This window comes from Schistocerca americana, chromosome X, assembly GCF_021461395.2.
Source record: "Schistocerca americana isolate TAMUIC-IGC-003095 chromosome X, iqSchAmer2.1, whole genome shotgun sequence".
Classification (NCBI taxonomy): Eukaryota; Metazoa; Arthropoda; class Insecta; order Orthoptera; family Acrididae; genus Schistocerca; species Schistocerca americana.
In genome coordinates, this window is record NC_060130.1 from 641,233,125 (window position 1) to 641,248,381 (window position 15,257).

General features: G+C 41.2%; 1 protein-coding gene across 1 annotated transcript in view; it reads right to left on the reverse strand.

The window, feature by feature from the left end:
* Window positions 1–15,257, reverse strand: part of LOC124555409 (RUN domain-containing protein 1) — a 177,851-nt gene that overhangs the window by 125,136 nt on the left and 37,458 nt on the right. Inside the window, exons 3-4 of the mRNA XM_047129306.1 lie at window positions 12,728–12,874; window positions 504–669 (exon numbers count right to left, since the gene is read on the reverse strand). Of these exons, the coding sequence (XP_046985262.1) occupies window positions 504–669; window positions 12,728–12,874 (313 nt within the window). The remainder of the gene's footprint in view (window positions 1–503; window positions 670–12,727; window positions 12,875–15,257) is intronic.

Below are 15,257 nucleotides of genomic sequence, written 5' to 3' on the forward strand. Positions count from 1 at the left end.
CCATCATACTACCTCACAAAGTTTCTCCTTATATTACAAAAATATAAAGAAATATCAACAAATGCTGTTTCACTGAAGGGCACACCTTTCCAAAACCACCAAGACAACAGAATCAGGAAAATAGCACAAAAAATTGTTGTATCAGATGATAAATGCAACTGGAAGACACTGAATTAACATCATAGCAAAAGGTTAAAACCTAATGACAGTCATCAAACTGGATCAGCATCTTTGATTTTAAGTTCTATGTAACTCAAACTCTGATTCAATATCAAAACAAATAGATCGTTTTACTCTGATTACAGAATTAAAAACACATTTGCTAGTTCAACTAATAAGCACTTTATTTAAGTAGTTAATTTAACAATCTGCTGACAGCACATGACGTAACATTAATTCAAATAAAAGTTCACATTATCAAGATTGCTCTCTCCATGTGTGTAGTGAATTACATGAAAAAATATTTGTGAAATAATACTTAATACAGTAGTTTGAATACTTGCCAATGATAATTTTCTGCCGTTCCATAAGCACACTTTGTGGTAAACCTGCTTCTCCTGTTTCATATGCATATTTTTCCAAATCTTCCAACTGTGTTTTCAACTGTGAAATGAGTTCCTTTTGTTTTTCTCTCTGTCGGCGCATTTTTTCCTCAAAATCATCACTACTCTGGAAGGGAAAAGAATAACATAAAACTGAATATATTTAAACGGGCTGGACATAAATATAAACATAATGAACACGAACTGGTAGATCTTACTGCTTAGCTGAAATGTAGTGATGGAAGACTAATTATACTGAAGCAAAACAAACGAAAGGCACCAATTTTCTCCATCACCATCATAACTTATAAGTTCAGAAAGGTACATGCCATACAATAACATTTGTGGGACTCAAATCAACTTTATACTGCTGACAGCACATGATGTAACATTAACTCAAGAAAGACCTAAGTTGCAACAAGGCCCCGGGAGTAGACAACATTCCATTACAACTACTGATAGCCTTGGGAGAGCCAGCCATGACAAAACTCTACCATTTGGTGAGCAAGATGTATAAGACAGGTGAAATACCTTCAAGACTTCAAGAAGAATATAATAATTCCAATCCCAAAGAAATCAGGTGTTGACAGTGTGAAAATTACTAAACTATCAGCTTAATAAGTCATGGCTGCAAAATACAAGCACGAATTCTTTACAGGCGAATGAAGAAACTGGTAGAAGATGACCTAGGGGAAGATAAGTTTGGATTCCATAGAAATGTTGGAACATGTGAGGCAACACTGACCCTAGGACTCATGCCAGAAGATAGATTAAGGAAAGGCAAACCCATGTTTCTAGCACTTGTAGACTTAGAGAAAGCTTTTGACGATGCTGACTAGAATACTCTTTTTCAAATTCTGAAGGTGGTAGGGGTCAAATACAGGGAGCAAAAGGCTATTTACAATTTGTACAAAAACCAAATGGAAGGTATAAGAGTCAAGGGGCCTGAAAGGGAAGCAGTGGTTGGGAAGGGAGTGGTACAGGGTTGTAGCCTATCCCTGATGTTATTCAATCTATATATTGAGCAAGCAGTAAAGGAAACAAATGAATTTAAAACCCATGGAGAAGAAATAAGAACTCTGAGGTTTGATAATGACATTGTAATTCTGTCAGAGACAGCAAAGGACCTGGAAGAGTAGTTGAACGGAATGGACAGTGTCTTGAAAGGGGGTATAAGATGAACATCAACAAAAGCAAAATGAGCATAATGGAATGTAATCGATTTAAATCAGGTGATGCTGAGGGAATTAGATCAGGAAATGAGAAAGTAGTAGATGACTTTTGCTATCTGAGGAGCAAGATAACTGATGATTGTCAAAGTAGAGAGGATATAAAAAGTAGACTGGCAATGGCAAGAAAGTGTTTCTGAAGAAGAGAAATTTGTTAACATCGAGTAGAGATTTAAGTGTCCAGAAGCCTTTTCTGAAAGTATTTGTATGGAGGTGAGACATGAATGATAAATAGTTCAGACAAGAAGAGAATAGAAGCTTCTGAAATGTGGTGCTACAGAAGAATGCTGAAGATTAGATGGAGAGATCACGTAACTAATGAGGAAGTACTGAAGAGAATTGGGGAGAAGAGGAATTTGTGGCAGAACTTCATTAGAAGAAGGGATCAGTTACTAGGACATGTCCTGAGGCATCAAGGGATCATCAATTTAGTATTGGAGGACAGTGTGGAGGGTAAAAATCGTAGAGGGAGACCAAGAGATGGATATACTAAGCAGATTCAGAAGGATGTAGGTTGCCGTAAGTACTTTGAGGTGAAGAAGCTTGCCCAGGCTGGAGTAGCATAGAAAACTGCATCAAACCAGTCTCTGGACTGAAAACCACCACAACAACACTGCAGATTACATGTACAATGATACACATGTGATTAAAACTACAGAACTGTGTACAATTTCTGACTATGAGAAGTCAGTGTGGTATAATGTATCACATGTTACCACTGGAGCCTCTAAATGTCATGTCATGGCATGGCATGGCATGGGACCCAAAAAGACCTGGATATGTTCCTCAGCAATCCCCTAATATGCAGTTGTTCACAAATCCACAAAACATTATTTGGGGTTTCTGGAAGATTGTAAAAATGCATGTTACCAACAAACCATATCCCAGAAAATTCTGATAGGCAGGCAAAAATGTAAGTAAGCAAATTAGGTGTATCCAATATCCTTCAAAGTAAACAAACACAAAAACAGATTTATCAGTACAAAGCTTAAAAAACAGACATTTCATATGCTGTTCCAGCTTCTGAGTTACCATCTGTAACTGATGTGTGGTGGCTGTTTGGTTGAAAGAGGAACTGAAATCAAATTCACTAATAAGGAGAACTAAGACTGACTTGTTATTGTGGATGCTATACTGTTAATTGCAATGACAACGACAGTCACATTTAGATGGCATCATATGTGACATCATTCCTTGTTCAAATTAGTCAGTGGACACACACCCTTAGATTTAGTGATAAAAACTCCCCTTTTGGACAAAACTTAAAACTAGATCAGCCATTGCTAAATGTCCATCTCAGGACAGCTAAATTTGGACAGTCCAACAAGATGTGGACCACTGTCAAATGTGAACCACAGCAACACTCAGGTGGTTCTTGTGATGTAGGTGACGACTTGAGCCAGCGAAGTATGGCCGATGCGGAGCCAGCAATGACAATGGACTCCTTGTGAGGGCCTCACATGGAGGATCACCATACATTCGTTGTCTCCTTTAGCATCCATAATTTATTCAGTGAAGTCAGGGAGTGCTATTCTGTATTCCAGAGTCTAAAAACCTTGTGGTGGAATACCGATCGAAGATCAGATTCCGGTATGCCAATGTCCAGACTCGGTTTACGAGTAGCCTCTTTAGCTAGCGTGTCGGCAAGTTCATTTCGTGGGATTCCAATATGACCCTAGGTCCATACGAAGGCCACTGACCATCCACATTGTTCGAGGATGTAAACTGACTCGCAGATGGCCTTTACCAAAGAATGGAAAGTATAGTGCTGGTCGAGAGCTTTTAGGGTGCTCAAGGAGTCGATACAAATGAGGAAGGACTCCCCGGTGCAAGAACGGATATGCCCAAGAGCACGAGAGATGGCTACCAGGTTTGCAGTGAAACCACTGCAGCCATCTGGCAAGGAGCACTGTTCAGTATGTCCTGCATGGGCATAAACAAACCCACAGTGACTATCAACCATTGAGCAATCTGTATAAACTAGCTCTGAACCCCAGGACACGTCAAGAATAGAGAGAAACAAATGACGGAGGGCCACAAGATAAACTGAGTCTTTTGGGACTTGTAAGAGGTCTTGATGAAGCTGTGGTTGAGGTATACACCATGGAGGCATACGTGAGTGGACCAGGAGGAGAGGTGGTAGAGGGAAAGACTAGAGTTCAGTGAGAAGGGACTGGACACAGACTGCAATTGTAATCCTGGATCCGAGCCGCCATTGCGGGAGGTGTATCACCATGTTAGGGAAAAGGAGAAAATAATTTGGATGTTTAAGCAAGCTGCGTATGTGCATGGTATAATTTGCAAGCAATTGTTGCCGCATGATCTGCAATGGAGGAACACCAGGTTCCATGAGTAGGCTGTTCACATGGCTCGTTCGGAAAGCTCCTGTGCCAAATCTAACTCCACCGTGGTGTATAGGGTTCAGCATCCATAGTTCTGAGGACAATGCTGTACCATATACCAGGATCCCATAGTCATGATGGGACTGTACAGCGCAACAGTTTAGGGTGATCTGCCCCCAGTTGGTGTGACTCAGGCACAGAAAAATGTTAAGGTACTGCCAGCACTTTTGCTTAAGCTGACAAAGATGGAGAAGCCAAGTTAAGTGATAACAGTCCACTATATTAAGGAGATGGTCATCAAGATAAAGTTGTGGGTGCAGGTAAAATGTATGATGGTGACAGATGTGCATGACACAACTCTTGGTGGCTGAAAAGTGAAAGGCATGGGTGAGTGCCCATGACTGCACCTTTCATATGGTTCCTTGCAGTCGATGTTCAGCCACACCAAGAGTAGATGAACAAAAGGAAATACACAAGTCATCAGTATATAAGAAGTGTGATACTGATGGCCCCACAGATTCTGCGAGACCATTAATGGCCAGTAAAAAGAGAAGACACTTAGTACAGATTGCTATGGGACCCCATTCTCTTGGCTATGGGGAGAATTGTGTGGAACACTGACTCAGACTCCGAAGGTGTGGACCGACAAAAAGTTCTGTATAAAAATCAGGGGTGGGCCTGGGAGACCCCAATTGTGCAATGTAGCGAGGATGTGGTGTCGCCAAGTGATGTTATCAGCTTTTGTCAGGACAAAAACGACAGCAATATGGGGATAATGGCAGGAAAAGGCAGTTCGGATGGTACACTCCAGGTATACCAAGCTGTCAGTGATGGAGTGATCTTGGCAAAAAATGCGCTGGGACAGAGCCAGAAGGTCTCGAGACTCAAGGAGCCAACACAACTGCTAGCTCACCATATGTTTGAGCAGCTTGCACAGAACGTAGGTAAGGCTAATAGGATGATAGCTATCCATATCTAATGGGTTATTACCAGGTTTTAGCACTGTAACTATGATGGTTTCTCACCCCTAAAATGGGACTTCCCCATCGCTCCAGTTGCAGTGGAAGACAGCAAGGAGATGGTGCTAGAAATCTGCTGACAGATGTTTAATCATTTGGTGATGGATGTAGTCTGGCCCAGGGTTTCAAATGGCTCTAAGCACTATGGGACTTAACATTTGAGCTCATCAGTCCCCTAGAACTCAGAACTACTTAAACCTAACTAACCTAAGGACACCACACACATCCATACCCGAGGCAGGATTCGAACCTGCGACCGTAGCAGCAGCACGGTTCCGGACTGAAGCGCCTAGAACCGCTCGGCCACAATGGCTGGCTGGTTTAGGGATTGTATCACGACAATCTTCAAGGGCAGTGAGAAATTCCCACTCACTGAATGGAGCATTATATCTTTCAGTCTGGGGTGTAGTAAAAGATAAGTGTTGTTGTTCTGCTCGCTGTTTAGGGTACAAAAGACAGATTGGTAATCCTCAGACGCAGACGTTTGAGCACAGTGCTCAGCAAAATGCTCTGTAATTGCATCTGGGTCAGTACATACAGCTCCATCTGTGGAAATCCACATATACTTGCAGGGGACTGATATCTGTAAAGGAGTCTGAGCTTCATACAAGCTGGGGAAGCAGACGTTTGTGTTCCAGTGGTGGAACGTATCGTTCCCAGCACTGCTGCTTCCATCTTTTGACTAGCTGACAGACCTGGGCCCAGAGATATTTTAAGGCAATGAGGTTCTCCACTGATGGGTGCCACTTATTAAATTGTAGGGCCTGTCTACAATCCCTAATGGCCACTGCAATTTCCTGTCACCAACACGGCATTGTCTTCTGCCAGGGCAATTTGAGGAACAAGGGATTGCTGATTCAGCTGCACAAACAATGGTTGTAGTAACATTCTGGATTACCACATCAATGTCAACAAGCAATCGAGATTTAACGCTGGTGGCAGAGATGAAAGTGTCCCAGTCAGCCTTGGTAAGATCACATATCTGGACAAGCGTCCAGGTGAGTGATGCCGGAGGAGGGACAGGAAGAGTGGGAAGTGGTCACTACCACACAAGTTGTCATGAGCTCTCCAATGGGTAGACAGAAGAAGACGACAACGACTGCAAACTGTGAGTTCAATGGCCGAATATATGCCATGTGCTAAGCTGAAATGAGTGGTAGCACCTGTATTTAGGAAGCAAGAACAAGTTGTACATTGTCGACATCTTTATCACTGCCAGTAACATTGGTCCCACCCCACATAGTGTTATGGGTGGTGAAATCACCCAAAAGTAGAAACGGTGGGGGGAGTTGAGAAATTAGTCCAATGAATACATTTTGTGGTACTTCACCATCTGGAGGAAGGTAGATGTTGCAGCTGGTAATTTCCTGTGTTGTCTTTACAGAGCTTCTAAAGATGTTTAAAGGGGCACAGGCTCACTATATACAGAGATAGGGACATATATACATACTCCACCTGACATCCTGTTACAGTCATTACCTTTTTCGTAATACCCTGATACCCACAAAGGGTGCATTGCTGGAAACCAGGTTTCCTGAAGGGCAACACAAAGAGCAGATGTAATGCTTAAGAGTTGTCGTAGCTCAGCCAGGTGGGGAAAAAACTGCCGCAATTCCAATGGAGGATGATGCTTTCAGCAGTTGGGGAGGGCACAAAGGGACCAAGGAGGCAGTTTAACACTCAGGGTCAGCTGTGGCCACTGGTTGAGTGCTTCTATCTATGACCATCGCTGCTGAGGCATTGGAGATCTACATCCTCGAGAAAGCTAACATCTCCACCTCATCCTCAGATGCAGAACTGGTAGGGAGTGGTGGTGCGGGAGCCACCGGAGTTTCTTGTTTCTTTCCAGACTTCTTCTTTATCTGTCTGCTCTCTCATTCTCCTTAGGAACCAGCTGGGAGGGCCTCTCTGAAGTAGCTTCTGGTACAGAAGAAGAGCGTGAAGGCCTTCATCCAGCAGCTTGTGGCTGTTTCAGACACAGTGGATGTCTGCAATCTCTACATGTGGCGTTGGAATTGCACCACGAAAACATGTACCCAAATTTCCAGCACTTAAACCACTGCACAGGAGGAGGGACATATAGTTTTAAATCACATCAGTATACGATCACCTTGACCTTTTCAGGACAAGATGAAAGCACTGGTAGCAACCCTACTATCTTTAGGCCTCTATAGACATGCCAGACAAAGTGAACACGACATCTTTCTAAATTGGCATGTAGCTCATCATCGGACTGCAACAAGAGGTCTCAATGGATAGTGCTGCCACTTCCCCAAACTTATCCTTCAGGTTTTCAACAAAAAGGAGGGACTTTGTAGCCAGAAAGGAGTCCCCAACTGTTCTGCTGCACACTAAGTATCAAGGTGAATATGGCTCTCTTTTTTCTGTAGCCCTACATTCCTCCCATGGTGTAGCTACGGAGGGAAACAATTTGGGGTCATACTTCTCAGCACTGAAGTTGAGCCTTCCCTTCTTACAGACTGCTGGGGCCACTCTGCCACCAGCGAAAGATGACTGGATCCACTTCATTTTGGGTCATCTGCCCTGATGCCACCCACTCCGATCAGAGGCTTTCCCCATTGGTGCCACACAGCCACCGCAGAGGTCACTTGGCGCGATGATCAGTGCCGGGAGTCCTGATGCTCCAAGAAGACAGATATCTACTCCTTGGTATACATAGCAAGTTTGCAGCTCAGGCATCAGCAGTGCGATCCCTCTGTTGTCAGGGCGCTACAACCAAGAGGGTCCATGACAAACCCTCCACAACGGACTGGCTACTGCACTGGATAGCAGGTGTGAAAAGATCCATCATTATCATGGATGCAGAAGAGGACAGTGGACAATGGATGTAGATGAATCACCCTGTAAGGTGTCCTCACCGAAATAGGTGGATTACGGGTGAAGTTGCAGAACCACGACAATAATAGGTGCAGAAGGTCTCAGCACATGATGGATATATGACACATCATGTGAGGTGTCCTTCCCCAAATGGCCCACACTTCTGTAGAATTTTGAAAGGTGTAGGTCAAAGCATAGAAGGGGACCATAACTTAAGAGGCTGAGAAGTAGGAGACTCATTGTAGCTGCCTCTTATGACAGGCATTCTAGTCCCAGAACCCACTGGGAGAGTTATCTAATGAGTTAAAGACATTCTCACTGTATGTGTAAATAGTCTTCTCTATATTGGAATGCTTAAGGGACTCAAACTGTGACTTGGATAATATATTATTTGCACTCAGATGCTTACGAAAATGCTTGAATACAACCTTTTCAATTTTTTTTGAAAAAGGCAGCAAAAATGAAACTGGTCGATAATTTGATGGTATCTCTTTATCCCCTTCTTGTAAAGAGGCTTAACTTCAGCATATTTTAGCCAGTGTGGAAATATTCTGCTGATAAGAGATTGATAACATAAATAACTTTAGATAGAACTCACCTTGCATAAGCATTATTTGATTAACTTTGTTGATATGTTATCATAACCACTAGAATACTTTGATTTTAAGGATTTTATGATGGCTGCTACTTCTTGGGGAGATGCGAGTGTCACTTCCACCTTACTGACACTACTTATAAGCACTGGTCTCAGATAATCCACTGCACTGTTTACTGAATCTGATAACCCCAAGCTATCATTTACAGAAACAAAATACTTGTTTAAGAGGTTTGCAACACTACATGTACTTGTTACCAATGTCTCATTTGTTTTTAGAGCTATCTGTTCCTCTTCCTTTTTGGTCCCACCTGTCTCTGTCTTCACTATATCACACACAGTTTATATTTTGCTGCCAGGTGCAACTATCTTTTTCTCATAATAAAGCTGCTTAGATTTCTGGATTACTTGTTTCAATATTTTGCAGTATTGTTTGTAATGCATTACAATGCTAATATCAGAGCTGTTCCTAGATAGTAGATGCAGTCTCCTTTTTGTCCCACATGATATCTTTATTCCTTGTGTAATCCATGGTTTATTTTTAGACTTCTGTTTGATTTGAGTTTCCTTTAGCAGAAAACAATTTTCAAAAGAGGAATTAACTTTATTAATGAATTCTTTGTATTTTCATTTGAGTCAGAAGTATTGTAAACATCTAACCAGTTCATGTCTTTGATAAATCTTCTAAAATTCTCAAGTTTTGATTGATTTATTACCCTCCTGCACCCAGATTTAATATATTTTTTATCCCGACGAGTTTCAACATTTAACACAAGGTACTGCATTAAAAATAATCATCTTACATGAACCTAACTTGCATTTCAAAATGATCAAAATGTTACAACAGCTGTCACAGAATATTTGGGCGAAGTCAATAGCTATCTAGATGATGGGAACAATGCTGTGGGCATATTTTTAGATCTCACAAAGTCATTTGATCTGGTCAACCATGCATTTCACTTCCAGAAACTGAAGACATCCAACATCAGACAGGTGTCACTTCTGCCGCTGCCTACATACCTAAAAAATCATAAACAATGTGCAAATATAAATTATCAAAAATAAGTGAGAAAATACAATGTTGAGTCTATGATGAACAGTAAAGGAGGTTATTCTGCAGGTGTCAGTACTGGGACAATTTCTTTTTCTCATGTCTGCAAATGATATGATACAATCTTCTATTTCCCATATAATTACTTATGCTGATGACACTTCTCTGCTGCTTTATGGTAATAACAATGATACGGAGAACACATTTTTCAACACATACCACATCAGAAGTGACTAAATACAGAGTGTACATAAATTCCAGGAACACTTTCAGTTATTTATTGCACAAGAACCAAACACTGTACACATATCATACATATGTCAGTTTGAAGAGAAACTCTGAAAGAAGAGAGCCAGCAATTACAACTATTCTATCTGGTATGCAAAGTATATGAAGCTGAGCAAGTGGTAAAGGAACTACAGGTGAACTTTGGTAATTGGATTAAGGTTCAGAGTGATGAAATAAAAACTCTGAGCTTTGTCGACAACATTGTAATCCTGTCAGGTGGCAAAGGACTTGGAAGAGAGGTTGAACAGAAAGGCAAGTGTTTTGAAAAGGGGTTATAGGATGAACAGCAACAAAAATTAAACAATGGCAATGGAGTGTAGTCAAATTAAATCAGGTGAACCTGACAGATTAGTAAATGCAAAACTAAGGATGATCAATCCTTAATTCAACCACCTGGCAGGGATTTTTGTCACTGGCAGCCAGCCAGCAGTGACATTGGCAAGAAGTATATTTTCACTCCATTGTGCGGCCTTCCTTTGTGTAGAAATCTTGTGCAGGTGACGTGTGTGTCAGGTGAGGCAATACAGTGTATAGAGTGAAAGTGTTTCAAGCAAAATGGCAAAACACAAGTATTCAATTTGCCAAAGAGTATTCACTTATGATTCATATATGAATCCCTGTAGGGAGATTATTTGAAGAGGAATTTCCTAATATTCAAGTCCCTAAACAGCTTATGATTCATCGATTGATACATAAATTTTGTGAAACGGGAAGTGTTCTTGACAGGAAATGTACATGACTACATGCAATACTCACACAAATAACTCTGGACGGCATTGGGCCTGCTCTCGAAAGGTCTCCTAGAAAATCAGTTTGATGTCTTTTTCAGCAAATGAGAATTTCCTATGGTTCTGTTCAAGCAGCTGAAAAGTTACTGAAGTTACAATCCTATAAAATAACTGCAGTGCAATAACTTAAATCACTTGACCCTGCAAAAAGTTTGTGGTTTTATGAATGGATTTTGATTAGGGTGCATGACAAAGAAATTGATCCCAACCTAACTTTCTTTTCGGACAAATCATGGTTCCAACTGAGCGGATATGTTTCAAAAAAATAACCCTCTTTGGATTTCTGAAAAGCCTAATGTAATACATGAAGCACCCCCAGATTGTGGTGCACTATTAGTGGTAAGAGAATAATAGGGTCTATTTATTTTCAGCAAACAATTAACAGTGAGATATATGTGGAAAACATTTTGAAGCCTTTTTTTGCCCAATTAACTGAGAGAGAATATGCTTTCATGACCTTTCAGAAGGACTCTGCAACAGCACATACAACCAACTTCCCAATACAGGAAATTCATGATGTGTTTCAAGAAGGAAATATCACTAACAACATGGTCTCCTTGTTCCCTGATTTAGCCCCCTGCAATTTTAACCTGGGGGGGAGGGGGGGGAGGTTATTTAAAGTCAAATTCACTCATTTTAGATGAACTTAAAACTAACATTCGCAAAGAAATTGCTGCCACTTCTCATGCAGAACTGAAGAGTATAACGAACACTTTCCTAAGCAAGTGTAAGAAATGCTTGAACGATGAAGGAAAGCAGTTTCAGTATCTTGTTGCTTAATATAAGTGAGTAATTTACTTTTCTTTTTAAGTGTTTATGTTAGAAATAACGTACGCAATTAACCATATTATATTTACTGCGGACCTGCTGTCACCCGCATCATGGGCCCAGCAGCTGGCCACACTGGCTAGCGGCATGCCACAAAGTCGGTTGCGTTAATGATTGATTACCCTGTATAGGCAGTTGATGAGTTTTGCCACTGGGCAGCAATGTAACTGGCTATGGCCTAAGTAAGAAGATATAAAATGCAGACTGCCAATAGAAAAGCATTTCTGAAGCAGAGGAATGTGTTAATATAGATTTAAGTGTAAGGCTGTGATTTTTTTAGATTTGTCTGGAGAGTAGCTTTATATGGAAGCAGGTGGTAAACAATCCAGACAAGAAGACAGGAGAAGCTTTTGAAATATGATGCTACAGAATAATGTTGTGGATTAGATGGATAGATTTACTAACTACTTAGGAGATACTGAACTGGACTGGGGAAAGAAGAAATTTGTGACACAACCTGATTAAAAGAATGGATCTGTTAGTAGGACACATCCTGAGACATCAAGGAACTGTGTGTTTGGTAATGGAAGGAAATATATATATGTGTATATGTGTGTGTGTGTGTGGGGGGGGGGGGGGGGGGGATTTTTCAAGGAAAATCAAGGCCTCAATGTGGTAAGTAGGTTTAGTAGTTATGTGTCTTGCACAGAACAGACTAGTATGCAGAGCTGCATCAAATCAAAGCATGCAAATTGTCCTATAAGTTCCAGCTCTAAACTACAAAGTGAAATTGTACTTCACAGCAGCAACTGCTGTTTATTATACAAAGTAGATTTTTGTAATCAGTGAAATAAAATATAAAAATAGCTGCAGAGTACGAAATAACCTGTGGTGGACAACAGAAATGTTAAGTTATTACGTAGTCTGGATGTTAAAACACCTATAATTATATGCATTATGTAATGTACTAAAAGTTATACATTAACACGATATGTATTAATGTTTCTACATTAATCTACTATGCAAATAAATAAATACATCAGAAATTCTCTTAACATACAACAAAGAATGCAAGGTGGTTTCTAAAACAAGAATGGTTGATATAAGTTTGAAACGGAAGTGGTATGTGTGAGATGAGAACAGGAGAAAAAACTTAGGTCTGTAAAGGAGTAGGCAAGCTGATTGAGAATCAAAGTGACATGTCTCAAGTATATTCACATATAAACTGCAAAGTGTAATAACATTTGTTACGAATTAATCTACTTACAAAGTACGGGGGGAAAAGCATCCCCTGTAGTTTTTTGTCTGGAGCATCAGGAATTCCTCTGAAAGCAAATGCTTCCAAGTCTTTTAACAACTTTTCCTTTTCCTCTCCCGGTTCTGTCTCCACTATCTGCCGAAGTCTAAATTGCACCTGAAATTGATTGCAGTTAAAACATCAGAATTTAAAATGTTTATATTTATAACACTGGAAAGTCCTTGGTGAAAAGCAGATAATGAATGGAGTAAAAGTAACTACTCGCCATATAACTGAGGTGTCATACAGTGACATACACATAAACAAGATTTAAATTGTTCTTAAGCTTTCAAGCAACAAGGTTCCTCAGAGGTAATTAGCAAAAACAACACACACTGAACACCGATTCAGTGTTCCAGCACTGTAGGCTGACTGCACTGCCATGAAAATTCAGCACAATTTTCATATCATTTATGTGCCAGTCAACTACTCAATGTGTCATCTATATGGCGAATGGTTACCTTTACTCCTTTCCTTATTTATAAGGTTTTCATTACTAAATTAATTCAGCATAAATCAAAATTATGAAAAGTCTTCTTTACCTTATCAGCAAAATTAGTGATTATGTTTGTGACACAAAAGTAATGAACCAAGTATAAAAATCACAACTGTGATTCCTCCACTTGTAATCACTCACAGTGGGAGCCAACTATGAACTCTATGGCAGACCATGAACCCTTTTTCCATTCTTAGACGTAAAACCCATTAACATAATTAAATACAGTACACAGTTACGAATCTGTTGGCTTGCACATTCAATTACTGCATAAGCAATTTCTGCCAGTGGCTCATTACATATTTGTACTTCAAAAGTAAGGAGACCACTCACTGAAATGCGGAAGCATTGAGTCATCAACAGGCACACACAAAAAAGAGAGAAAGCTTCCTAGCTTCTGAAGGAAATCATTTTTCAAGACAGCGTATAAAAATACACACACACACACACACACACACACACACACACACACACACACACACACACACACACACATGAAAATGCACACTTGTCTGTGCCTCTATGAAGTGTTACCTGGACACACAATGTTACAAGTGCAGTTCAGCCGGTGGACTAGAGTTGGGTGGGGGTTGTGTTGGGTGGTCTGCACAGAGGGAGAGAGCAGCAGGAGGCAGGAAGAAGGGTTGGGGGTGGGTAGCAAGTGGCTTGGAGGGAGACAGCCAGTTCGCTGACTAGGAACGCAGGAGAGAGGGTGGCAGGTGCACAGGCTAGGCATATGATGCATAGGTGTTGGAGCTGGTGGGGTGCAGTGTGTGATGAAGGAGATGTGGAGGGGTGAATTGGGAAGGGGTGTTAGGAAAGAGAAAGGGTAAGCTGTTGGATGGAGAGTGTAGGGACAGTTGGTTAAAGGAGACTTGGGGATGGATGGGTTGATGGGGTTAAAGAAACCAAACTACGAGGTCATTGGTTCCTCAAAACAATGTGTGTAAAGTCGGGAAGAGTCCCCAGAGAGGAAAGACACAAAAACAAATCCTGACGAATGTGAATGTACACAAGAATTGAGGAAACCAAGAGACAGAAGCAAGTAGAAGGGAGAGAAATATAAAAGAGTGAATGTGGGAAAGTTGCCCCACCAAAAAAGCAGCTGGAGGCAATGGGACACATTATGTGCAGGAAGACACACCCACTGCACCCAACTGGTACTTCCACATCATCAATTACCACAAGAAAACTAGCAAAGTGGACAAGTTGATAAAATCTCAGAAAGAGAACACCGATAATGAGACAGTAAACCAACAACACATGTAGAGGAATAAGCTGAATTAAAAAACTGGGAAGGGCAGGGGCCAGGTCGGACCACTGAGCGAGAGCAGCCATGGGTCCCATGGGCCGAAAAAGTGAAGGGGCACCTCTCCAGTCCCTCAAATGGCAGACGAGGCTAATGTACCCTATGTTACAGTGAGTTGTAGAATACACTTCCGTGGGTAAAATGTAAAACCAGGTCAACCATTCTGTTGTCGTCCACTAGCACCAGAGATAGAATGTCAACAAGTTCCTGTACAGATGCATTGTCCAAGGTGCAACAGCGGCTTGAAACAACGACAGGAAACCCCACGGTGAAAGGGGTTGCCTGCTCGCGCATGCCCAGCTTGAGTTTGGGCTGCAACGGGCGGCTGGTGCGTAGACTGACACAGCACTGCAACAGTGCCCAATGCTGTGACAGAAGCTGTGCGTCTGAACTGTTCTGCCTAGTATTGTCGCATGATGCCTAACTGAAGAAAACTCCAACAGGGCACTCACGAAAAGCAAAACTCTGTGAGTTAATATCTCCGCGTCAGTGTCTTCAGCACAAGGGTGCTTCGTTCCAGTACCATCAAATTTGGAAAACTGACATTTGGTCAAAAATTCCTTTGCTTGTTCCAAACGTTTTTCTGTTCAAGGAACTGGGAAATAAATAGGCAACAGTTTGTAGACAACTGTGGACAGTACTTCTTCCACAATTCTGCTGATGTATTCTGTAGAGATTTGGAAGGAAAATACTAG